This window comes from Sorex araneus, chromosome 2, assembly GCF_027595985.1.
Source record: "Sorex araneus isolate mSorAra2 chromosome 2, mSorAra2.pri, whole genome shotgun sequence".
NCBI lineage: Eukaryota > Metazoa > Chordata > Mammalia > Eulipotyphla > Soricidae > Sorex > Sorex araneus.
Window position 1 is genome coordinate 228,709,438 of NC_073303.1, and position 26,432 is coordinate 228,735,869.

A 26,432-nucleotide genomic window follows, 5' to 3' on the forward strand; every position below is an offset into this window, starting at 1 on the left:
GGAGGTGGGACGTCTCCGGCCTGGGGGTGGGGGCGCGCCGCGCAGCTCCTGTCGCCGTCGCGGCTTCCGGTGCTAGGTGGAGAGGAGGAAGGAGGGAGCCGGGCGCGGGGCCGGGGAGCAGCCGGCGCTGAATTGGCTGCGGGAGCCGGCGGGAGCTGAGCGAGAGCCCAGCGCAGCCGGAGCGGGAGGAGGCGACGGCCGCCGCGGCGGGGCTGGGAGCAGGAACAGGTGAGGGCCGGTGGGAGGGCGGGCCCTGGGAGGACAGGCTCGGGGGCCGAAAGGTGGGGACCCCCCCGGCTGCCCCTGAAGCTCGGGATCCCCCCTCCGAGCTCGGAGAGGGGGCGCCGGGCCAGCCCCACTCCTGTTTCCGCGTTTGAAGGACGCGGATCGGGGGTGGGGGTGGGGGTGGGCGCTCAGAGGTTTGTCCTCCGCCTCGCACAGGGGCGACCTGGGGCACCGCGACGTCCCCGGAGCCCTCCGGTTGGGCTGCGGAGGGGTCGGGCTTGAGGAGAAGCTCGGGGAGGTGGCGCGGGGGCGGCGCGGCGCAGGCCGCCCCGTAGGTCCCTTTCCTGTTCCAGGGCTAGAGAATCAGCTTTTTTCCTGCTCCTTTCCCCTCCTCGGGAACGGGAGATCGGAGACGGGAAAAAGAGCCTGGCCGCGGTGAGCCCATCGGCCCGGCCCTCGGGCGGGGGTGCGGAGGGGGAGCTGTCAGGGCGCTGGGCGGGGGCGCCGCGCGCAGGGCAGGGGTCGGCGGGCGGGGACAGAGGAGGCGCGGAGGGGGAGGGGGTGCCGGGCTGGCAGGCGAGAGCGAGGTGGTGCTTTCCTCCCCCAGGCGAAGCGGGGGCGGCCTCGAGAGGAGGGAGCATCTTGTCGCTGACTCTGAGTTTGTGTCTTCCAATCCGCTTTCTTTCTTTAGGAAGTACCAGGATTCCCGGAACAGAAAATGGAGCCATTGCTTACACCAGTGTTTGGGGGAGCGAGGGGGAGGTGGCGTTCCCGGTTGAAACGGCCACTTAATTAGCAGAGTCCTAGCGCCTTTTGGAGGGAGTACCCGTCTTTCTCGATTGTGTCACTGCTGGTCTCCCGCCCACGCCCAGAGGAGCTTTCTGTGGCCAGGAGTGAGAAGAAGTAGCGAGGCCCCCCTGCGGGAGATGCGTAACTGGAAACCTGCCGCTGGGGTGGCTCCCCCCTGGTCTGGGCATGAAAGTTTCATGGTAGGAGAGCTGCCGCCGGAGTCCGATTGCGTGGTCCTTGGACGGGACAGAGTCGAGTCTGCAGACTGCCCTCCCTCTCACTAGTCTGGGGGTGACACTGTTTGCTGCCATTTTGTCTTGAGCTTCTTGTTGGGGTCATTTGTCCATGTGCTGTGACTGCCTGTGGCTCAGTGGACCGCACGGTAGACCTGAACTTGAGTAACATGTCTGTGAAAGCTCATTCCAAGAGACTGAACCAGATGAAATCACCTTTTCACAGTTAATCATTGGACTTGGATGTAGGTTGGAAAGGCCCCTGTGTATCACATTCACGTATGTTCTGTCTCCCTGCATAGAATTATTATCTCGCATAATCATATATTTTTTTTGTGAGTAGATGTTGCTTTTCCAAAGAATCTAGATCTTCTTGAGTACCAGAATTGGATGTCAGTCGTGTGTCCCACGTTGCCTATGCACAGAGGAGGCACTCATAGTTGAATACAGGCTGTAAATGGTTAGAACTCAAAACTTTTTTTTTTCTTTTTGGGTCACATCCAGCGATGCTCAGGGGTCACTCCTGGCTCTGCACTCAGGAATCAACCCTGGCGGTGCTCAGGGGACCATATGGGATGCTGGGGATCGAACCCAGGTCGGCTGCGTGCAAGGCAAACGCCCTACCTGCTGTGCTATCTCTCCAGCCCCAGAACTCAAAACTTTTCTAACCACAGTCTAAGGAAAAAAGGGAACAGGATGGAGCGTGACAGCAAGCGCTAGAGACCCTCTTTTTTTTTCTTTTCTTTTTTTTAATTTAATTTTATTTTGTAAAGTAGTTCACAACTGGAGACACTCTTAAGCCTCTGTAATTAAACAGTCTTGATTTCTCCACTTTCCTAGATGCACAGAACTGGAATGAATAATGAAAACTAAGATCTTGAGAGGCTGTAGCAGTAGTGCAGTTGGTAGGGCACTTGCCTGATATGAGGGTCTCCCGAGCCCACCAGGAATGATCCCTAAGCACAGCCAGTAGTAAGCCAGTAGTGAGCTCTGAGCAAGCTGGATGTGGCCCCAAAACAAAAATGGAGAGAAATATCATTACAACATAGTTTTATTGTTTATTTGCTTTTGATCCACACCGGCTTTCTTCTTGTGCTGTGTTCTGGAATCGCTACTAGCAGGACTCAGAACACCAGAACACCAGGTGCTGGGGATCAAACCTGGATCAGGCACATATAAAAGTAAACACCTTCCCCACTCTACTATGACTCCACCGACACAGCATTTATCTGAAATTCTAGGCTTCCTGTTTGACCAGTGTGGCCACAGGGTCTTTCCATTCCATGTTAAGTCTTTCAAAATGTCTGCATATTGGGATCCTGCAGATTACAAGGAGGTAATAGAGTATGTCTGTGGTGACTGGCACAGAACTGGTGCCAGTGACTGGTAGCTGCTATTATCGTAGCTAACGCAAGCATAAAGGAGACCATAGTAGGCTGAAAGAGTGAAAGTGAGTTGGTGCTCATAAAGGGTTGTATTGTGTGTGCTCATCTTTACTAGTCTCTCTTCTACGGAGTCACGCTAAGAGGAAATGGACTCAGAGGTTGGTGGGTGGGATTTGTGGGAGGAACTTCTTTAAAACTAGGCTTTCTTTGGTGAGATAGCAGATAGCTCAAGGGTCAGAGATCATAAGAGAGGCCTGGTTTGATTCCCTCTACTTTATTCTTCACCCTCCCAGCCCCCAGGAGCGTGGCCAGCAGTACTAGGCCCTGAGCATCTAAGAGTGTGGCTCATTCCCTCCCCCCATGCCCAGTTGAATTCAAAATCTGTCTCATGTTTTATATATAGCTTGTGTGAAGCAAAACTTTATTTTAAATTTTTATTTTTGTTTTTTAGACACCTGGCTCTGTGCTCAGGTAGAGATCAGGGGACCATGTGGCATGTTAGGGATGAAATCTGGGTTTCCCGTGTGGACAGCAAGTGTTGTACTAGCTCTCCTTCTCCTGTTTGTTGGTTTCGATGCTCAGGGGTTCCTCCTGGCTTTGCACTCAGGAATTACGCCTGGTGGTGCTCTGGAGTCTGTATGGGATGCCGGGGATTGAACCCAAGCCAGCCATATGCAAGGCAGACGCCCTACCTGCTATACTGTCCTTCCTGCTGTACTCTCACTCTGACCCCAATATCCTTTTTTGTTTCGGGGCTACACCTGGTGATGCTCAGGGCTTACTCTTGGCACTGCACTCAGGGATCACTCCTGCCAGGCTTGGGGGATCACATGGGGTGCTGGGGATTGAATCCGGGGCGGCCACACGCAGAGCAACTACCTTACCTGCAGTATTATCTCTCAGGCACCCCCACAAAACAGTTTTTATTGAAAGAAATCAGAGAAGTGTGGGGAAAGAGAGACATACATGTTCAAGAGAACATGGGCTATTCCAGATAGAAAAAAGCCTCATGATAATTTTAATGGTATGATTTTGGCAACATTGTACTTAGCTTAATTTTATTCATTTCTATCTTACTGAAGAGTGTGATGATGATAGTTCCTACTTTGTGGCATTGTCATAAAAATTAAATGATACAGCACCAAGTATTATACAAAGCACATACATAAGTCCCAAGTAAATATCTAAATATCTTTTTTAATTTATTTATTTATTTATTTATTTATTTTTTTGCTTTTTGGGTCACACCCAGCGATGCTCAGGGGTTACTCCTGGCTTTGCACTCAGGAATTACTCCTGGCAGTCCTTGGGGGACCATATGGGATGCTGGGGATCGAACCTGGGTCGGCCGTGTGCAAGGCAAACGCCCTACCTGCAGTGCTATCGCTCTGGCCCCTAAATATCTTTTTTTTTTTAATTTTTTAAATTTTTATTTATTTATTCATTTTTTTGCTTTTTGGGTCACACCCAGCAATGCACAGGGGTCACTCCTGGCTCATGCACTCAGGAATCACCCCTGTCGGTGCTCAGGGGACCATATGGGATGTTGGGATTTGAACCCAGGTCGGCCGCGTGCAAGGCAAACGCCCTACCCGCTGTGCTATCACTCCAGCCCCAAATATCTTTTTTTTTAAAAAAAACTTTATTAGTGAATCACCATGAGGTACAGTTACAGACTTACAACTTGTCGTGCTTGTGTTTGTCAGACAATGCTCAAGTATCCATCCCTCCACCAGTGCCCATTCACCACTGATGATCCCAGTATTTTTCCCGTCCCCCCCCCAACCCCAAGTAAATATCTTGTTAATATTGTCATCATAGTAATTTTAATGTGAGCATTTGGAATGTCTTAATGAAGAGAGGTTTTTATTTATTTTTGGCTTTGGTTTTTATTTATTTTGGAGTAACCTGGTGATGCTCAAGGGTTACTTGGGAATCACTCTTGACAGTGCTTGGGGAACCATATGAGATGCCGGCGATCGAATCCAGATCAGCCCTTGTGCTGGCCCCAGAAAGAGGTTTTGAAAAGAACAGTTTGCCACCTGAGGCGCTTGTTGTAGAGGGTGATTATTACCATGTTTTTCTGTTCTGTAGCTTCTGAGCAGTGAAATCTTTTTTCAGCATCAGCCTCATAGAAGCAGCTCCTGCTGTCTGAGTGGGAGGTGAAGCTGGAGCAAGGCTGAGCCAGCCACTTGGATACAGTTAGGACCTGGGGGCTTCAGAATTGTATTCACGCTTGAAAGTCGGTGTGCCTCGGAGATGACAGTGGGCTCTTATCCCTAACCTCTGTTGGGGATTTAGATTCCTGGGTCCCTTTATTTAAGTCTAGATCAGTATTTCGACACCCTTATTTTCATTTCCTGGACCAAACTCTTTGTTTGTTACACCTGCTACTGTACTCTGGAGTTGCTCCTGGCAGTGATCAGAGGACCCTTTGTGGTACGGAAATGGTCAGGCCTATTAGTTGTCTCTCCAACACCTAGGTAGGGCTCTTTGGTTAATCAAAACTTCTTGAAATGTTTGCTTCTGATTGTTTCAGAATGTACTGTATTAAGGCCAGAGTTGTAAGATGAGTCTAGAATTGTGTCTGTTTTCTCTTTTCCGAAATTTGTTCGGAATATAGGTAGGGTGCTAATAGGTAGTGCAGAAAGCTAAAAGCTTTCTAAAAATAAAAAGGCATGGGGAGCATTTGGAAATTCACAAAAGTCTGGGAGCTTTATATCATAACCTGGGAAAGAAAGAACCGAGGCCAGGATTTTGTGAATGTATTAGAGCTTTGTCAGGGGCTTCTGCAGAGAGTTTGCTGTGTCATATGGGCCAGAAAAGAAATGGCTGGAGGTGTCGTGGATCCACTGATATCCAGTATTCTGAAGAAAGGTGAGACGGCTTGGTCCTTGGTGTGACAGATCTCATGAAACCTTTGGACTCCTAACTGATGAGAGCCTGCCATAACGCTTCTTTTATGAGCTTACACAGGAGAATGTCAAATGTCAAAGATTTTTTTTTTTTTTGCTCCTGGGGTAGGTAGGGGGCTTTGCACACCTGGCAGTGTTCAGGGCTTACTTCTGGCTCTGAGCTCAGGGATCTCTCTTGGCTGTGATCGGGGGACTGAACGGTGTACCAAGGATTGAATCTGGGTCAGCCATATGCAAGGCAAATGCCCTACCCACTGTACTATTACTGCTCTGGCCCTAAACCTGAATGTAAATGACATCATGATTTAGAATGCAGTGGTTTTTGTCCTAAACAATCCCTCCTTCCCCCTCCTTCCCCCCCCCCCCACACACCTAGTGACGATGATCAGGGCTTACTCCTGGCTCCGCACTCCAGGATCACTCCTGGCAGTGATCAGGGCACCATGTGGGGTTCCAGGGATTGAACCCAGGTTGGCCATGTGCAAGGAAAACCTGTACACCTAATACCATCGCTCCATTTCCCTCACTCTTTTTTTTTTTTTATGTGTGTGTAAAATCTCATTTGAAGTCTATACCGTAAAACAGAAGTGGGTGGAGCTGTCTCTAAGGTGGTTGTGAGCAGGAGGACACTGAGGTCTCACATGGTTCTCCCCACCCCCCTCAGATCCAATCTCAGTGAGCCCTGGGGCTCTCTAGAAAATAGCAGATACGAGCAAGGGCTTGGGACCTCCTGGAGAGTACAGTCTTCTGTAGCCTCACACATATGGCCACTTCCTTTTTTTTTTTTTTTTTTGGGTTTTTGGGTCACACCCGGCGATGCACAGGGGTTACTCCTGGCTTATGCACTCAGGAATTACTCCTGGTGGTGCTCGGGGGACCATATGGGATGCTGGGATTTGAACCCTTGCATTTGCCATGTGCAAGGCAAATAAATGCCCTACCCGCTGTGCTATTGCTCCAGCCCCATACGGCCACTTTCAGTCCATTCATGCTCCTCAGAAGCATCTCAGATAAGGTGTGTTCCTGGGATCTGATGACATAAGCCATGAATAAAACATGGTTCTTTCTGCAGTGGGCTCAGAGTAAATACTTCCTCACTTTTTCCCCTTCACAACAAGCATAGAAAATGGTAGCAGACATATCCACTTGCAACCTGAGATGCCTGACCTGAGAGCTCTGGCCACACTAATCTCAGTACAGAAGGGATCAGTATCTAGCTGACCTGTAATGAAGTAAGACAGTTATTTGGGAAGTTCCAGCTTTGAAAAGCGAAACATGACTGAAGTGAACTGTGATGAGTATGGAGTAGAAATGTGTTTGAGGTGCTAAGGGATCCTGCTGGGTTCTTCAGGGCATTCAGGGCATTTTTTTTTTTTGAGGGAGGGGCACACCTGTCAGTGCTCAGGTCACTTTTTGCAGCGCTTGAATCAGGGTCAGCCACATAAAGGGCCTTACCCCTCCCTTCCCTGTACTCTCGCTAGCCCCCACGTACGGGGCTCTTAGTCAAGGTGGGCAGTTCCTGACTCCCGTGTCTTCAGGCTGCTCATGGCAAGCCTCTCCCAATCATGTCTTTCTGTTTTCTCTGTTCATGGGCAGCTCCTCGGTCTGCACAGGGTCCAGATTTGGAGGGGCAGCACAGAGGTTATTTTCAAGATTTTATACCAACTACTATTGGAATTTCAGTGATTTTGGGGGTTTTGTTTGTTTGGGGGCTATACCTGGCAATGTTCAGGAGTTACTCCTGGCTCTGCACTCAAGAACCACTCCTGACAGTGCTCAAGGGACCTTATGGGCTGATGGGGATAGAACTTGGGTCAGCTTCGTACAAGGCGATGTACTTTCCCGATGTACTATAGCGCCGGCCTCGAAGTGTTAGCAGTTTTGCAATTAGGAAAGTACAGTGTTTTGAAAATCTCAGGCTCTACACGTGGGCATTGAAGCGATTTTGCAATACCAACCATTGAGTGTCAGGAGGTGGAGCAGTTGTAAACTGATCGGATTCTCGGAATAAGGTAAACTGAAAGCTTTTATTTGTTATTTTACTTTATTTAATAAAATAAACAACTTTATTTTTGCTCAGGGTTTTTTTGTTTTTGTTTTTATTTGTTTTTTGGATCACACCTGGCAGTGCTCTTTGCTTACTCTTGGCTCTGTTCTCTGGGCCCCTACATGGTGCCAGGATCAAACCTGACTCAGCTATGTGCAAAGCAAGTGCCCCACTTGGTGTACTGTCTCTTTGGCCTGTTTGTTTATTTGGACCACCCCAGCAGAACAGAGGACTTTGTGGTGCTGGGGCTGAAGCCCAAGGCTATGTGCATACCATGTGGATGTGCTTACCGCTACTGAACTGTGCAGTTGAAAATGGTTAAAATGGGGGTGCTTGCTTTGCCAGGAGTGATCCCTGCACATCACTGGGTGTGACACAAACCTCACCCAAAATAAAGTTAAAGTGGGACCAGGAAGAGAGCTCAAAGGACTAGAGCACATGCTTTGCATGCAGGGTTCCACTCTGAGCATCTCATGATCTCCAGGTATTGAGCTTTGAAGTAGGAAAGATGGGGGGAAGGGCTGAAGGGAAAGAGGGAGGAAATTTTATGCAGTTTCCATCAGGTAAAGGAATAGAACACTTATTTTTTCTTAAATCAACCAACTTTACAGTGCTAAGTTTTCTCCATTTCTTTGTTTGACACCCTCGAGTTGTCTGTCCCTTCTTAGCCTTAAGACTATTCCAGGGGCCGGGACTGGAAAGATAGAGTGCGCAGGGTGCTTGACTTGCACAGAGCTCAGCCAGGTTTGATCCACAGTGCTTCATATGGTCCTTTGAGCTTGCAAGAGTGATCCCTGAGTGCAGAGCCAGGAGTAAGCCCTGAGCACCACTGGTGTGCCCCCCAAACAACAATTCCAGCAGCACATCCTTCCAAATCAGCATCCAAACACAAAAGAATGTTGCCTTGTCTTTAAAAAAAAAATAAAAGGGGGGCTGGAGCAATAGCACAGCGGGTAGGGCGTTTGCCTTGCACATGGTCGACCCGGGTTCGATTCCCAGCATCCCATATGGTCCCCTGAGCACCGTCAGGAGTAATTCCTGAGTGCAGAGCCAGGAGTATCCCCTGTGCATTGCCGGGTTGACCCCCCCCCAAAAAAAGCAAAAAAAAAATATATTAAATTTTTTTTTTTTTGTTTTGTATCTGGATCACTCTTAGCTTTGCTCAGGGCTTCTGGCTCTGTGTTCAGGGAACATGTGGAATTGCTCAAAGGTTTAGACATTGTACTGGGGATGGACTCCTGCTTGGCTGCAGGCAAAGCAAGCACCCTACCTGTGTACGCTCTCTCTGGCCCCAGTATGTCTTCTTAAGATTGCTAGATTTTCGTTGGGGCTCCCATCAGACCTCTGGTGTTAGTATACCATAATTCCCCACGTCCCTTAAGTGGAACGGTTTTCATACCTAGAACTGGGAAGGAATATCTGACATATTCTATCCAAATATCTGAAAGTTAGCGGTCTTGGTTTTTTGGTGTATGGGGGAGTGGGGGGGACCACAACCAGTGATGCTCAGGGCTTACTCCTGGCTCTGCACTCAGAAATTACTCCTGGCAGGCTTGGGGGACCATATTGGATGTGGGAGACCAAACCCAGGTCAGCCTTGTGCAAAGTAAGCACCCTATCCGCTGTACTATTGATTTGGCTGCTGTTTTGTTGGTTTCTTTTTTCTTTTTTCCTTAAAAATAGACACTCGAGGAATTACAGTGCCAGGAACCAAACTCAGAACCTTGCACATACAAAGCATATTGTTACCCCTTTGAGTTATCTTACTGGCGCTAGTGGTTCTGTTAGAGGAAAGGTGAAGAGTGATTGTTGAGTAGGCTGCCAGTAACTGAGCCATTATGCCCAGCTTGGTTTCTCTGTGGTTCCAGGTAACATCTACACAGATGGTTCCCAAGACTCAGACTCTTCTCCTAAGTATCCTTCTCTTAGCCCTCAAAGTCAGTAGTCCAGAAACATCAGCATCACTTCCAGGTTTATTCCTCTGGTATTTCCTGTCTGGTGAAAATGCCACCAAATTGCTCAGGCCTGAGGAAATCTGGGTGTCATCTTTGGCTCTTATACTCTTTTAATAGAATCAGCCATTGAATCCTTTGAATTCTACTATTTAGATGTTTTAAATACATCCTCTCTCTGCTATCACCTGTAGTTAAGAACTTTTGATTTCTCACATGTATTACTATATCTCTCAAGAGGTCTCTTGCTTCCCTGATTTATGCCCTAAACTGCTAGAATAATTTTTATTAAGCACACACCTGGTCACATACTCAGAATGGCTTTTTGTTTTTTTGTTCTTGAACCACACCAAGCTATGCATGGGAGTTACTCCTGGCTCTGTACTCAGGAATTACTCCTGGTGGTGCTTGGGGAACCATATGGGATGCCAGGAATCGAACCCAGGTTTGGCAGTGTTCAAGGCAAACATTCTATCTGCTTTACTGTCACAGTCCCCTCAGAGTGACTTTTTTTTTCTTTTTGCAATAGTACATATTACAAGAGTTTGATCATATGATAAATCAAGATACTATTGTTATACTTAGCATTACTGAATATAAAAAGTGCTAAAGACTTTGTTTTGATTTTTTCAAGAAAATACATATTTCAAACTCATAGTCCATTTAGATCTTCAACATCCTTTTATTTAAAAAAACGATAGATTTGATTGGGGCTGGAGCAATGGCACAGCGGGTAGGGCATTTGCCTTGCACTTGGCCAACCCAGGTTTGATTTCCAGCAGCCCATATAGTCCCCCCAGCACCGCCAGGAGTAATTCCTGAGTGCATAAGCCAGGAGTAACCCTTGATCATCACCAGGTGTGGCCCCAAAAGAAAACAACAACAATAAAAACAAAAAAACTACAGATTTGAAATGTAGTAAATTTTTTTTGTGGTAAATCTAACAATACTGAGCAAGAATGTAAACAAACAGTTGTTCTTTAAGTGAGAGGACATTGCAGTCTTACTAATTTTGGTGACACCTTCTCAACCACATTGGATCTTCAGAATCTTCCTGAAATATGGCAGGAACAGTATGGCTTTACCCATCAGGACATTAATTGGAAGGAAAACAGCTATATAAAAGTAGGAGGTGTGCGCCATATAAATAACTTCCCATCTCCCATGTATTCTAGACAAAAGGTGCATGTATTGTGTCAACAATAAGGGTAAGAATTCATGAATTTCTCTGAAAATAATCAAATTTCTCTATGTCAGTAATTTGCTCACAGATAAGTGTCACAGCTAAAAGAGCCACTAATGCAAATGCCATAATTCCTAGAGATTGATATATTTTCATTCTCCGAATATCATCCTCAATCTAGGCATCTTCCTTCCTTCCTTCCTTCCTTCCTTCCTTCCTTCCTTCCTTCCTTCCTTCCTTCCTTCCTTCCTTCCTTCTCTTTTCTTTTTCTTCTTTTTTTTTTCTTTTCTTTTTTTTTTTCTTTTTGGGTCACACCCAGCAATGCTCAGGGGTTACTCCTGGCTTTGCACTCAGGAATTGCTCCTGGCAGTGCTTGGGGGACCATATGGGATGCCAGGGGTCGAACCCGGGTCTCGGCCGTGTGCAAGGCAAATGCCCTCTTCTCTTCTCTTCTCTTCTCTTCTCTTCTCTTCTCTTCTCTTCTCTTCTCTTCTCTTCTCTTCTCTTCTCTTCTCTTCTCTTCTCTTCTCTTCTCTTCTCTTCTCTTCTCTTCTCTTCTCTTCTCTTCTCTTCTTGTCACACCCAGCAATGCACAAGGGTTACTCCTGGCTCAGGAATTACTTCTGGCAGTGCTCGGGGGACCATATGGGATGTTGGGAATCGAATCCGGGTCGGCCGTGTGCAAGGTAAATGCCCTGCCCGCTCTGCTATCGCTCCAGCCCCTGCATTTTCTTTATTTTGTTGAACGTGTGTATATGCCCAGTTTAACAGCATGTACCTGTAGATCACCTTATTGGCTAGGACAAACTAAATTGCTTGCAGTATGGCAAAAGAAGCTGAGAAGCTCACATTGCTTTCTAAATACCGTCCACTTATCCAAGTGTTAAGAAATTTGGAAATTTCTTAATACTTGGTGCCCTTATGAAGTTATACAGCAACTGCTATCACACCTGGCAAATAAATCAATGCCAAGAAGGTGATGGAAACTATTTAGCAAAGCTTTGTTGATGACCAAGGATGGAAGTGTATAAAAATATTGTTGATAGGATGTCACGTAAGGGTAAATGACCTCTCTCACTAGAGTATAAATGAATGTCAGGCTGAAACAGCAGCAAGTTTTGTTTCATTTTGTTTTTGGACCACACTTGACAACATTCAGGAGTTAACTTTGTCTCTCCACTCATTAATCAGTCCTGGCGGTGCTGAGGACACAGTATGTACAGGCTGCTGGAGATCAAATCCGAGTTGACTGAGTACAAGGCAAGAACCTTACCCCTGTACTATCGCTTGGGCCCAATAACAGCAATTTTAAGTGGTTAGCACCACCTTGGAAAGAACTCTTGTTCTTGTTGAAGGACTCATATCAAAATTTGTTGCAAGTCTAAAACCACAACATGCTTGAATCCCCTGAATCTTTATTCAAATAATCATCATCTAAAGTTCTAGGCTTCGTTTCCTGTTCTTGATTTGTGATGTTTTGTTTGCTCTCCATGGGATCTGTAACATAGTGTGAATTGAGCAGCGCTTTCCCTGGCTTGCTCTGACTCTTAAGTCCTACTTGCAACAGCTGCCCAGAACTAGAGAGACAATGGCTTTTTAACACTTTTTATGATTCTCTTTTGGGCCACAGTTACTGGTGCTCAGGTGTTATTCCTGGCTCTGTACTCAGGAGTTACTCATGGCAGATACTGGGGATTGAGCCCAGTCATCCATGCAAGGCAAGCACCCTCACTCTTTGTTCTCTTACCCATGCTTACCTTCCATCACTTCCTTTACTCACCGTGTTGTATCTCAAGTCAACTGTCTCCTATTTGTACCTGACTTGGCTAATAAAATAGTGTTATTCTTAACTTGTCTTTATATGTCCATGCTATTTCTTCTTCTCCATTCTCTATTATCTGTTGCTTCCTATTCTTCTTCCAGTTGTCTGTTCAGATCAGACCTGGCAGTCTTTTCTAGGCAACCCCTTTTACCGTAAGCTCTGAGCTGCTTCAGCTCTGTCTCCAAATATCCTGCCCTTAACACTGTTTTGTAATCCTTAGCTTCCCATTGACTGAGTTTCAAGAAGGTAAAAACTGTCAGCCTTCCCCACTCTGTCCCTGAGTCAGTGTGGCTTGGGGACTGTACCCGGATGCCAATCAGTGGTTGGTGCAAAGGATCAAACCCAGGGCTCCTGCATTCAAAGTATGTGCTTCATCCCTTTGAACTATGTCTCCAGTCCTAATAAGTGTTTGATGAATGGATGGAAGCTGACATCAGAAAGTGTTTCTTGGCTTTGGGGAATCCTTGAACCCAGAGGAAGTCATTGAGATACTGATGCAGATTTAGTGTGCTGATGACAGTGCTCTTGAGACAAAAACTTGGACCATATATAGAGGTCACAGGCCAGCTGCACTAAGGAGACTGAATATAGGCAGACCCTTTAAATTGGATTGATCTGCTCCATTGATTGTGCTAAAAATAGTGTTTCTATAGTGATAGCTCAGTTTAAGTTTACAGGGTCCCTTCACCAGTGCCCATTCTCCACCACAAATAAACCCAGCATCCCTCCCACCTTCCCCAATCCCATCTCCTCCCACCCCACCCTGCCACTGTGGCAGGGTATTCCCTTTTGTTCTCTCTCTCTAATTAGGTGTTGTGGTTTGCAATAAAGGTGTTGAGTGGCCATTGTGTTCAGTCTCTAGTCTACATACGGCACACATCACCCTTCCCCCGCATGGCCTCTGACCACATTTTACTTGGTGTTCCCTTCTCTATCACACTGTGAGGCTAGCCTCCAAGCCATGGAGTCAACCTCCTGGTACTTATTTCTACTATTCTTGGGCGTTAGTCTCCTACTCTGTTATTCTATATTCCACAGATGAGTGCAATCTTTCTATGTCTGTCTCTCTTTCTGACTCATTTCACTTAGCATGATACTTTCCATGCTGATCCATTTATATGCAAAATTCATGACCTCATTTTTTCTAACAGCTGCATAATATTCCATTGTATAGATGTACCAAAGTTTCTTCAACCAGTCATCTGTTCTAGGGCACTTGGGTTTTTTCCAGATACTGGCTATTGTAAACAGTGCTGCGATGACCATATAAATGCAGATGTCATTTCGACTATACTTTTTTTTGCTTCTCTGGGATATATTCCCAGCAGTGGTATTGCTGGGTCAAATGGGAGCTCAATTTCTAATTTTTTGAGAATCGTCCATATTGTTTTCCAAAAGGGCTGAACCAGTCGGCATTCCCACCAGCAGTGTAGAAGGGTCCCTTTCTCCCCACATCCTCTCCAACAGTGGTTGCTTTTGTTCTTTTGGATGTTTGCTAGTCTCTGTGGTGTGAGGTGATATCTCATGGTTGTTTTGATCTGCATCTCCCTGATGATTAGTGATGTAGAGCACATTTTCATGTGCCTTTTGGCCATTCGTATCTCTTCCTTGGGAAAGTTTCTGTTCATTTCTTCAGCCCATTTTTTGATGGGGTTGGATGTTTTCTTCTTGTAGAGTTCAACCAGTGCTTTATATACCATTGATATCAACCCCTTATCTAATGGGCATTGTGTAAATATCCTTTCCCATTTTGTAGATTGTCTTTGTATTCTGGTCACTGTATCAAAGCTACTTTTTGTGCACTCCTGTTGGCAACAGGTCTGAAAGGACTCTGCACCCACGCAGCCTGGAGAGGAGGCCATGGCACTAGACTGGAGTCTTCTAGGCGTCTCAGGACACTTGCCTCTGTCACTGACATTGGCAGGGGTCAGACTGGGCTGTGACTCTCAGCATTACCTGGAGAGTGAGAAAGGCATAGTCTCGCAGCCAGCGCAAATCACAGTGCCAGATCACGCCCCTCAGCAGGTGGGAGGCAGTTCTCTGGGGCAGGTGGTTCAGATGGTGCTTGTCCCACCGCGAGCACTAACGTTTTTAGAGTTCCTCTTACTATCTTTTCTCCAATGACTTTTTAAAAAGTATGTGCTACAGGGGGCTGGAACGATAGCACAGCGGGTAGGGCGTTTGCCTTGCTTGTGGCCGACCCGGGTTCGATTCCCAGCATCCCATATGGTCCCCTGAGCACCGCCAGGAGTAATTCCTGAGTGCAGAGCCAGGAGTAACCCCTGTGCATTGCCAGGTGTGACCCAAAAAGCAAATAAATAAATAAATAAATAAAAAGTATGTGCTACATCCAGAGTTCTTGGCAGTGCTTGGTCTGGTGGGAGGCCTGATAGTCCAGTACTGGGGCAGAGAACCAGGGCCTTGCTGGGTGGCACTTGGGATGCCACACTGTACTGAGAGGCAAACTCATGGCATTGTACACTCAGAGCCATGCCCTTGCCATTGATAACAAATTTTATGACTCTAAAATAGATTTCTAGGATATTATTCTTTTTTGTTTGTTTTGGGCTACACCAGACAGTGCTCAGGCCTTACTCCTGATTCCGTGCTCAGGGATCATCACACGTGCTGCTCTGGAGACCATCGGGGTGCCTGGGATTGAAACTGGGTTAGCGTGTGCCAGGCAAGTGCCCCACCTGTTCTGCTGTCCTTTGTCCCAGGAACATTATCTTGAGATACTAGCTTTAGTTCTTTTTTTTGAGGGGAGGGGAGTTTAACCTACACCTGACAGTGGTCAGGGTCTGCCTCTGGCTTCATGCTCAGGGGTTACCCATGGTGGTGCTGGGGGACCATGTGTCGTGCACAAGGCAAGCACCTTAATCCCTGTACTATCTCTCCTGTCCACTTATCTTTAGATTTAGATTTTTGGTTTCTACCAACCATGGAGTTTACCTTACCGACATGTGAGTTCCATCATGGGAGTAAAAGAGTAATTACTGGCTATATTGTATATTATAGGGCTGGAGCGGTAGCACAGCGGTAGGGCATTCGCCTTTCACTCGGCTGACCCGTGTTTGATTCCTCTGCCCCTCTTGGAGAGCCCGGCAGGCTACCAAGAGTATCTGCGCCCGCACGGCAGAGCCTGGCAAGCTCCCCGTGGCATATTGGACATGCCAAAAACAGGAACAGTAAGTTTCACAATGAGAGACGTTACTGGTGCCCGCTCGAACAAATCAGTGAGCAACGGGATGACAGTGACAGTGATTGTATATTAGGAAACATTCCAAAGTGTCTAGTATCAAACCATGGTTTTCTTCTTTTTTTCTTTTTGGGTCACACCTGGCAATGCTCAGGGGTTATTTCTTGCTCTGCATATAGGAATTACTCCTGGCGGTCCTTGGGGGACCATATGGGATGCTGGGGATCGAACCTGGGTCTGCTGCGTGCAAGGCAAACAAACATCCTCCCCACCTGTAACATTGCTCTGGCCTCAGGATCAAACCATGTTACAGATGTTATTATTATTTTTTAAAAAGAATTCATTTATTTTTTTGCCTTTTGGGTTACAACAGTGATGCTCAGGGCTTACTCCTGGCTCTGCACTCAGAAATTGCTCCTGGCAGTGCTCAGGGAACTACATGGGAAGTGGAGATCAAACCCAGGTTGACTGCATGCAAGGCAAACACTACCCACTGTACTAATGCTCCAGCCCTACAAATTGTATTAAAGAGGAGTCATGGGGCTATAGAGATAGCGCAGTGGGAAGGGCATCTGCTTTACCTGTGGCTAACTCAGGTTTGATCCCTGACACTCATATGATCTTCTGGACCCACCAGAGTGACCCCCTGAGCTTAGTGCTAGCTGTGAGGCTACTAAAAAACACACTGTCATGCTTTATATTTGAAGGCCCTGCCTGCCCTAGATGGGGAGATGCACCTGGTAACTTCTTTGACATTTCATCAGTTATCTATTAGTCCCATAGGGTATTAAAGGGGAAGAAAAACATTTCACCAATTTTAGTCTGGTCTTCATTTTATGATATTTCCAAACTAGTCTCGGGGTCAGGTATGTGTGAGAAATAGCCAAGAATTGGCAGGCTGTCTAGGCGCCTCTCTGTGTTACACACAGATACCAAGTAGTGCCGAGGGCAGAAGTGGTGTGAGGACATCCTTAGATGAGACTTTAATCACCTAGTGTGCTTGGTAGCGGGCCGGAGACAGTGCAGCCAGTAGAGTGCTTGCCATGCAATCCCCAGCCCCCCCTAAGGGATTGAACTACAGGGGGCTTGGCACTAGGGGTGAGAACAGAGCCAAACTAACAGTCAAGCTACTCCTTGACCATGGAGAATATATAGTAAAATCAGGGCCATAGTGAATGTACAGACACGAAAGGAGAGTGCTCCATGAGGTAGTTAATTCAGGGCCTTTATTAACTGACATGATGTGACATGTCAATGAGAAATAAGTGTGACCCTGGATCAGTAGCTTTTTTGTTTTTTTGAGGGGGCCTTACCTGGTAGTAATTTTCGGACTATTCCTGCCTTTCTTCTCAGGAATCACTCCTGGTGGTGACTGTGGGGGACCATACATAGTGTCAGGGTTAAACTGGGCTTGTCCAGCTTAAGAACTGGGCAAGACAAGCACGTTAATCATAGTACTACCTCACCAGTTCCAGGGTCAGATTTTGAACAGGATTAGCCTGATATAAAAGAAGCCAACTTAAGGATAGTATGTTTGCATGTTCTGGACAGTGGATATTTTCAGCCACTGATGTGTTCACATTTGATAATCATTTAACCAGCAGTAGTTCAGTTATGAAGAATGTCAAGATAAACGAACATGTCTTAAATTTATACCACATGTTATGCCACTCAGAATAGGCCAAAGCCTATTCTCTAACCTTTAGAGCAAAGTACTGTCTGGAACTGAACAGAGGAGCAGTCGTGAGAGATAAGAAGAGACTAGAAAAGCAGAGGAAGATTTACGTTCCTGGAGCTCGTGGTAGTAGAACAGGAAGTCTAACTGCTGCAGATTGCCAAGCCTGGTGGAATCCGCTTTTCATAGCTTGGCTCATATGATATCCTGATTATTAGTGCCTCGGGGATCTTGGGCAGATGCTTGGGCGGGCTGGGGGAGGATGGTAGTGGAGCCTTGGCTGCTCTGGGGTCCTGCAGTTGAGCCGGCCCCTCCCTGCATCGTGTTCCCTCCAGGTTAGGCAGGACTCAGCAGGGGCGCCTACCAGGAGCACCACACCTGGCCTGTTGGTGGGAGTCTGGGGAGGCCTTTGAAGATGAAACGATTCATAAGCTTTCATTGTTTCTGTTTTGTTTTTTTTTTAAACTAGTACTTTGGTCTCCAGGGGCTGTTGATCTGGTTCTTTTGTACTAGTCTGGAATTTTCTGCGAACTGAGTTTTTTTGGAGAAAGAAACCCCAACAAACTAACCTCCAACCTCCTTTAGATTGAAAATGGGATTCTTCGTCCACCTTTTACAGTCTTTGGTTTGGGTGCACTGTGTCTTGTCCTGTTCCTTTGCCTGCTAGGAGTTGGTGTGCGCATGTGTGGTGTGTGTGTGTGTGTGTGTGTGTGTGTGTCTACCAGACTCTATAAAGAATGCCAGCGGCTGGCATATGGTGATTGCTGAGTCAGCTACCCACTGACGCATGACTCCTGCAGGCACGGAGAACTGGCTGGTACGGGGGATTCTGAACCCCCATTTCATTGTTTCAGAGATGCCTTTTTTGGTTGTCTCCTACCATGGGGAAAGAAGAGAGATCGAATGGTTCTGATCCTGGCTGTTGGGGGTCGCTTGTAGACGTTTTGTCCCTACACTCACAGGGGTGTTCTCTGTTCCCTTTATCCTTTCAGCAGGTTTTGGTGCCTGGTAAGTGTCCCTTGCAGTGCTGCTAGTGAGGTCAGTAGGAGTAACTGAGCGTGAGTTTAGTTTTTCACCTCCTGTGTGCCAGGCACTAGCCAAGCTCCAGGAACACAGCCGTGAATGAACTAGGTAAGGAGCTGATATTTATAGTAGGAAACGGAAAATACTTTAGCAAGAAATGAGTATGTAATGTGTCAGGTGGTATTAAGTGCTATGAAGAAGAATATAGGTGGGATAAATGGAGCGGGGGGAGAAAGAAAACGAAGCTCTAGGTGGATAGAAACCTCTGATGAAGTGATGTGAAAAGAAAGTGAGGGAATGAGTTCTGGTGGTTATTTGCGAGCAGAGCTTTCATTCCCAGCAGACAAAATAGCAAGTATAAACAGCAAATACTCTTTTCTTTTCTTTCAATTTAATTTAATTTATTTTGGTTTTTGGACCATACCCGGCAGTGCTCTGGGGTTATTCCTGGCTCTGCACTAAGGAATTACTCCTGGTGGTGCTCAAGGAACCCTGGGATGCTAGGGATGGAATCCAGCTTGGCCATGTGCAAGGCAAATGCCCTGCCCACTCTACTGTCTCTTATGCCCCTGAATACTCTTTCCTTGAGGTGGGAAAGTGTTGGGAAATAAACATCAAGTAAGGGAGAGTGGTAAGAGATCTGATGAGGGGCTGAAGAGATAGTCCAGCAGGTAGGGCACATGCTTTGCATGCAGATGACCTGGGTTTGATTCCCGGCACCCCAGTAAATTCTCCCATTCCTTGCCAGTAGTGATCCCTGAGCACAGAGACAGAATAAAGTGCTTCCCTGAGCACTGCTAGGAGTGGCCCCAAAACAAAAGTTTAATGAGTGAAGTGAGGGAGATACAAACTATATGGGGCCTTGTTGGCCAAGCTATGGCTTTGGGATTTACTAAAGGGGGAGAGGGCTGGAGAGATAGCACAGCTGGTGGGGCGTTTGCCTTGCACCTGGCCGACCCGGGTTCAAATCCCAGCATCCCATATGGTCCCCTGAGCACCGCCAGGGGTAATTCCTGAGTGCAGAGCCAGGAGTAACCCTTGTGCATCGCCAGGTGTGACCCAAAAAGCAAAAAATAAAATAAAATAAAAAAATAAAGAGGGAGATAATGAAATCAAGAGAGGGCTTTGAACAGAAAAAGCATTGCCCAATTTTGATTTGTTTTGTTTTGTTTTAGTGTTTTTGTGTCACACATGGTGATGCACAGGGGTTACTCCTAGCTCTGCATCCAGGAATTACTCCTGGCGGTGCTCGGGGGATCATATGGGATGCTGAGAATCAAACCTGGGTCGGCTGGCAGGGGTTGGGGGACCAAATGTATGGGGGATCAGTGTGCATCTTACCCTCTGTTCTCCAGCTCATTTTGATTCTTAAAATCAGTCCAGTTGCTGTGTGGAGTTAACTGAGATAGGAGTTGGGGAAGAGGAGGGGTGAGATGATTATCTCTTGGATTGTCTCTTGGCCGCGTGGAACAGCTTTGTCTGAGTGCGGTCGCTTCAAGCCCAGGTTCACTGGGCCGAGGGTGAGACGTGCCTCTCCCCGCCTCACCTCCGCACTTGGGGCGCTGCAGAGTGGACAGCGGCACTGGCATGTTGACGTTGCAGAATGGAGGGTCAGCCTCTTAGGATCGCTGCTCTCTTTTTCCTTCCTTTTTCATTCTGTTGTGGCAGAGGAAGGTGGGATTGCAGTCTAGGGAGGGAGGGAACAGTCACTATAGAGAACATAAACCTTGGGAACCTGGCAAGCCCCAGCTTTGTCAGGACTCACAAAGAACCCCTCTGCGTTCCACCCCGTCCTCTCCTCCGCTTTCCAGAAACCTTGGGAAGGAGAGGCACGAATGATCGTGTGCTTGGGTAATAGTGTCACAACTGAAGGGACTCTAGAAATCGTCTTGTTCGACCTCCGCCAGTGACAAGTGCTGAAGTACACAGGTGCAGTAACTTCCCCGGAGCTGCCTACGTCAGTTACTGGCAGAGCTGGGGTTCTGAGTGATCACAGCTTTGTCTCTGCTCCCAAAGGCTCAAGTCGTGTCTGGCTGGGCCTTGAGCTTCCTCTCTACTCAGGCTGTCAGTTTGTCAGGAGTGAGTGCGACTCGGGACTTCAGCAGACCCCATGGAACCCGGCAAGCAGATGATTGAGTGAGTTTTTTTTTTATCTTTGTCTAGGATCAAGTCCTCTGTACCAGGGACCAGGCCCAAACCAGACTGCTGCTGCCCCCTCTTGGGCTCTGCTGTCATCATGGGGAATATCTTCGGAAACCTGCTCAAGAGCCTGATTGGGAAGAAGGAGATGCGCATCCTGATGGTGGGCCTGGACGCCGCGGGAAAGACCACCATCCTGTACAAGCTGAAGCTGGGCGAGATCGTCACCACCATACCCACCATCGGTAAGGGTGCAGCTTGTATGTAGGTTTCCATGCCAGCAGTGATCTGTTCCTCGATGCAGCTTCCCTTACCCCTCACCCCCCGCCGTCACCACCACTACTTGGCCCCTTTTCCCCAGGCAAGTCCATACAACTGTGGGCTCAGGGCAGGTTGGTTAGTTTTGCTTACTTCCCAGCAGGTGCTGGGGCAGCCGTTTGCCCACCAGTTCTCTCTGATGCGGGAACTTCCGCAGCCTGGCACTCAACAGCTGCCTTCAGGCACTGAACTGGTTTGTTCTCTGTGTTTGGAAAGCAGGTGAAGGGCTTTGATGTGCCTGCCAGAGGTGTGGTATTGCTTCATCTCAGATCCTCGGTGGCCCTGGTCCTGGTTAGATCTGCCTGCGGGAGTGAGAGCTTTTGCCTTGGAGCTGGGTCTGCAGTGCATCAGCCACAGCTGGTTCCGCGTTTGGGGCTCTAGGAATGTAGCCCGTGTCTTTGTCCTCACTCTGCCTCTGCCCTGCCGCACTGAGGCACTCGGGTAGGCACCCTACCAGAGTTGGTTCTTCCTGGGTGGCAGAGCTGAAGACAGATGATGGGAAAGGTGGCCTCATGTTGCCCAGCCACTCTGTCCCTTCTGTTGGCCACAGGCCTAAACACTTCTCTTGGGCTTGTTTTCTGGGCTTTAGGCCACTGGGCCAAGTAATAGTAATACCAGACCTAAAGCCTGACATTTCTTTTTCTTTTTTCTTTTTTTAGTTTGTCTTTTTGGGTCACAGCTGGTGATGCACAGAGTCACTCCTGGCTCTGCACTCAGGAATTACTCCTGGTAGTGCTGGGGGACCATATGGGATGATGGGGATCGAACCCGGGTCGGCCGCGTGCAAGGCAAATGATCTACCCGCTGTGCCATCGCTCCAGCCCCTGACATTTCTTTTTCTTGCTGGGCTCATGCCAAGCTTGGGGCAGCATGTACAGACCCAGGGAGGCATCCTTTGCAGGCCTTGTGTTTGAGATAAAATGGCTATTGTGTTTTGTTTGTTTTCCCAAAGGTTTCAACGTGGAGACAGTGGAGTACAAGAACATAAGCTTCACGGTTTGGGATGTGGGTGGCCAGGACAAGATTCGACCTCTCTGGAGACACTACTTCCAGAACACACAAGGTAGAGATGTTCTGGACTGACGTGGGGTGAGTGAGTGTTAGCAGGAAGTGGCTCCTGGTCTGAGCAGCCACGCCTCTCCCTGCTGACGGAAACTTCCAGGAAAAAGGAGAGGGAGGAAATATCTGGAGGGGAAAGGAGGGCTTTGGCTTTTGGAGTGGGGACGGGGTCCCTCTGTGGCCCACGTACAGCCTGTGTTCTGTCTCCCCAGGGTTGATATTCGTGGTTGACAGCAATGACCGGGAGCGAGTGAATGAGGCCCGGGAGGAGCTGATGCGGATGCTGGCAGAGGACGAACTCCGGGACGCAGTGCTCCTTGTCTTCGCCAACAAGCAGGTGAGCCTTGCTCTGGGCTCCAAGACAGGGCCTGGGGCGCACTGCTTGGGGAGCTCGGTTTTGGAGGTGTGGAAATGTTGGCTTCTTCATGCTCATCTAGTCTCCCACCTAGGATTTTATTTTTAATTATTTAAAAAAATATTGGGAGGAGGGGTTACGCCAGGCTCTGCGTTGACTCCTGATGGTTCTGGAGGGGCCATATGAGGTGCCTCGGGTCAAACCCAGGTTGGCTGCATGCAAGGCAAGTGCCTTCCCTGCTGTCCTTGCTCTGGCCCCTCCCACCCCGGCTTTTATTAGCAACATTTCTCTCCTTGGGGATTGGTAACGTAGATCTGTCACCTCAAGCCCCTCCATTGCCTTCTTTCTTTATAGTGAATCTGCTCATTCCCACGGTCAGACATGCCTGGTTGGCTGCTCAGCCTGAAGCGCCTCTCTGCCACCTCTGCATCCATATTTGGTTTCTAGTCCCGTGGTGGAATGAATGACCTCCAATGCCTTGGATCCCGGGTCGGATCGTGGCATATCTGAATCCAACCAACTCCTTAGGGGGCACTCCCCCAAACAAAGCAGCTCCTTAGGCTGATAATGTCTCTTTGGTAGAGGGGCACTCTAGAAATCTCTGGAAGATCCTGACCCTCCTTTCTGTGTGTTTCCCTCGTGCTCCAGGATTTGCCCAATGCAATGAACGCCGCAGAGATCACAGACAAGCTGGGCCTGCATTCGCTGCGTCACCGCAACTGGTACATTCAGGCTACCTGTGCCACCAGTGGGGACGGGCTGTACGAAGGCCTGGACTGGCTGGCCAATCAGCTCAAAAACAAGAAGTGAGAGCCAGGCAGTCCAATCTGAGCGCCCCACCCACCCCGATACACCTCCTGTCTCCCTGCTCCAGCCCTGCCCCTTCCTCCTGGTGCCAGTGTGGCCAGGGCCCTGGGTATCATGTCCGCATGCCCACCAAGAGCCTTGCCTCCCCGCTCCCTCCCTCTGTCTGCCGACATGGCCAGTCCCTAACTGCTGTCCTAATGATGAATCATTCCAATTGACTGGATTTCAAACAAAACATAAGGTTGTTATGGTTTCCTGGGGTGACCTCCTCCCCCGATGCTCCTTGGGGGTTGGGAGGTGGGTGGGGTAGTATTCTCTCTGTTTGCTTCGTTTGGCTCTGGTTGCTGTGCTCTCGAGTCTGCCCTCTCCCCTGCCTGTTTTCCTTTACATCACCACCTTCTCTCTGTTCTTCATGGAAATTGCACGGGCCTCTCTGTGTGCGTGCATGTGTGCGCGTGTATATACATGTATAGAGAGAAACATTTGGGGGTCAGGGAGAGGAGTGGAGGGGTGGAGTGGCGCTCAGGGCGTAGAGCTGGACCATTGCCCACTCCAGCCTGTGGTCTGCCCCTCCATGTTGGTGTATAAAGGGAAGGAGGTGCAGGAAGCCCCCGAGTGTTTCCCTGGCCCCTCTCTTCTTTGCAGGTGGGTTTTCTGGGTTATAGGACAGATGGTGGGTTTTCCACCACCATCTTTCTCTAACCTCTCTCTCTACCCTGCGTAGGGCAGGGGCTGGCATTGATCTCAGATGACTGTTTCCAAGGAGATACCATTCTGCCCTGGCTTATTCATGGGAGGGAGAGAGGAACCCACTCACTCTTACAGCCCAGAGTGTTCAGCTGATCCTCCCCCACACCCTTAGATTTGTTCCTCAGGATGGGAGGAGGAGGAGAGGATGACACAACCGTGGTGTGTGTTGGGACCTGGGGCACTGGAGAGAGGCCTCGGGTTTTTCATCTCCATCCTCTTTGGTTAGAAGGCACTGTCTCCCCTCCTTCACCTTCTGATCTTGGAGTTGTTCTTTGCCAGAAGTTTCCCTCATTCAGTTGTCTGTATGCCCGACCTGACCCAGGTGGTTTAGTGGGCTTGGGGTGGCATGCAGGCCTAATACAGTTCCCCTGTTCTCCAGCTCTTCTCTTTTCTAGTTCAGGATGTTATGAAGGATGAAAATTTTCTTGTTTCCAGTCCTCGGATCATCCTGCTGTCCTGCCCCCTCTCTCCATCCCCCTCTCCATCCCGAACCTTCCTCCTGCCTTCTTTCCTCCTTCCACAAGTGGGTCTGGGGCCTGGCGTGGAGGAACTAGAATTCTGAAGTGGTTGTTGGTGCTGGTGGGATGCACTGGTTTTCAGGGTCCTCTCAGGATGACGTAGTTGTTCAGAAGCTGCTGCTATGCGTCTCTCTGTGTACAGGGGGCGCTGTCCCTGAGGCCCTGGCCTGGGTCCTGACTTACGAGGTTTCTGTGAAGCCGCCGTTTTCCTCTGGGCTCCTGTGTGTGCTGGCTGTGCCTGAGCCACAAGACAGAGCCCGTAACCTTTCTGCTCAAGTCAAGGCCCAGACTCCTACAGTGTGACTGAGGGTCTCTCCCCGGGAGGGCTGTCCTCAGCCCTGTCCCCTCCACCCTGCCCAGACTGAAAGAGGTTCCAGGGCTGTCTCCTTCAGTGCCAGTTCCTTAGTGATGTACTGCCCAGTCTGCAGTGGGTATGTGCAGGTCTTGCTTTAGGGGTGTGTGTGTATGTGTCTGTGTCTGTGTCTGTGTGTGTGTCTGTATGTGTGCGTGTGCTTGGCAGGGGGGGAGGGGGTGGCTGGGGAGAGGGTTACTGGAGCTTCGATTTCATTCTAAAATGTGTTCACTCACTCCCCTATCCCACAGATGCTCCCCTCCACACTTTTTTATTTGTATTTTTGCCTTCTCCATTTCCTGTTTTTTCTCACCCAGCGCCTGTTGCTCCTCCTTTGCCTTCAGACCCATTCACTGCTATTGCTCTTTCCTGGCATTTTTGTTTTCCTTCGTAGGAGTCCCTCCCCGCCCACACCCCCCATTTTATAGCGTTGTGGTTGGTGAGGATTTTGACTTTTCTCCTCCCTCCCTTCCTTAGGTGTCAGTCCCAAGTAGGCTTTCCTAACTCAGCCCCACCTGCGTGTCCAGGGATAGTCCGGAGGGTGGGTTTTGAGCAGCCGGCTTGGGAGGTTCCTGGATGCTGCTGCTCGAGGTCTGTTCAGCAGGGGGCGCTGGTCCTCTGGTGTGTCTCAGCAGGGCTGGACCTTTCTACGTTCATGTTCGCCTAAAAGCCCTTCTGGGATCGGGTGTTTTATTCCTTCTCTGCCACTTCCTCCCCCACTATTTTCTGGTAGACTTGATTTTGTGCTTTGCTTTGTTCCAGCCTTTCTTCTCCCTGGGGATTTCCCCTCATTTCTTCCCCAAAGTCTGTTTGTGATGTTACAGTGGTAACTGCAGTTCTGAACTGGTTTTTCTCTTTTTTCCTCCTCTGGAATGTAGACTGTATATGTTAAATAACTCACCTTCTCTCTCCTTGCTCAATATGTGGGATACGCGATGACTGTGACCCTGGTTGGATATTAAACTTGTTTTATGCAGCTGTGGAGCAGACCTCCATCCTTGATGTGCAGCAGACCCGGGACAGTGGCTTCTGCTGAGGGGTCCACCTCCTCTCCAGAGAGGAGAAGACAAGACTAGATTGCGTGAGAGTGAAGTCCCCGAGAAGCTTAGACTCATCTGCACACTGCTTGCTTCTGCCCACATACTCTGGGGGAGCCTGGGGTCACTGGGGCACCAGAATGTGTGGCTTTGTTCATGTCTTTGCTTTCTAGCTCACAAGGCTTTGACCCTGACTTACCTGTTTATTGAGTGTTGGCAGGCGTTAGGGGTTTCAGTGACTAGAACTGCATTCTGGAGACCCCTGGCCCATGTGGCTCTGGGTTGGCCTGGAGTGAGATGGGAGGTAAGGATGGGTGGTGTGATCTTCTCACAGTGGTGGGCTCGCATCAACTCTTATTCAGGCATGTGATGGTTCCCTGCTGTCAGGATGCCAGACCTTACCTAGGCTTTCCACAAATGCCTTGAGGGGAAGACGTTTTCAGTCAAGTCTCTGTTCTCCCATCTCACCCCACTCCTCCTCTGTTCCTCTCCTGTCGCTGTTTGGCGTCAGGCAAGGAAAGAGGCGATGGTGCTCACCTCGGGGCTGATAGGGGCCGGGTATCCAGGCTGGCCCTTCCACTCATCACTTTCTTAGGCTTGGAGGACAGGCTTTCCACCGTGCTGTGGCGAGAGCCAGCATTCAGGTGTG

At 48.7% G+C, this 26,432-nt stretch overlaps 1 protein-coding gene across 1 annotated transcript; it reads left to right on the top strand.

Annotated features, from left to right (window-relative positions):
• Positions 1–29: 29 nt before the first annotated feature.
• ARF3 (ADP ribosylation factor 3) lies at positions 30–25,722 on the top strand. The gene is made up of 5 exons (XM_055127952.1): positions 30–228; positions 20,612–20,832; positions 21,858–21,968; positions 22,177–22,301; positions 22,968–25,722. The coding sequence occupies exons 2-5, from the start codon at positions 20,685–20,687 to the stop codon at positions 23,127–23,129; spliced, it is 546 nt and encodes a 181-aa protein (XP_054983927.1). The 5' UTR covers positions 30–228; positions 20,612–20,684; the 3' UTR covers positions 23,130–25,722.
• The last annotated feature ends 710 nt before the right edge of the window (positions 25,723–26,432 follow it).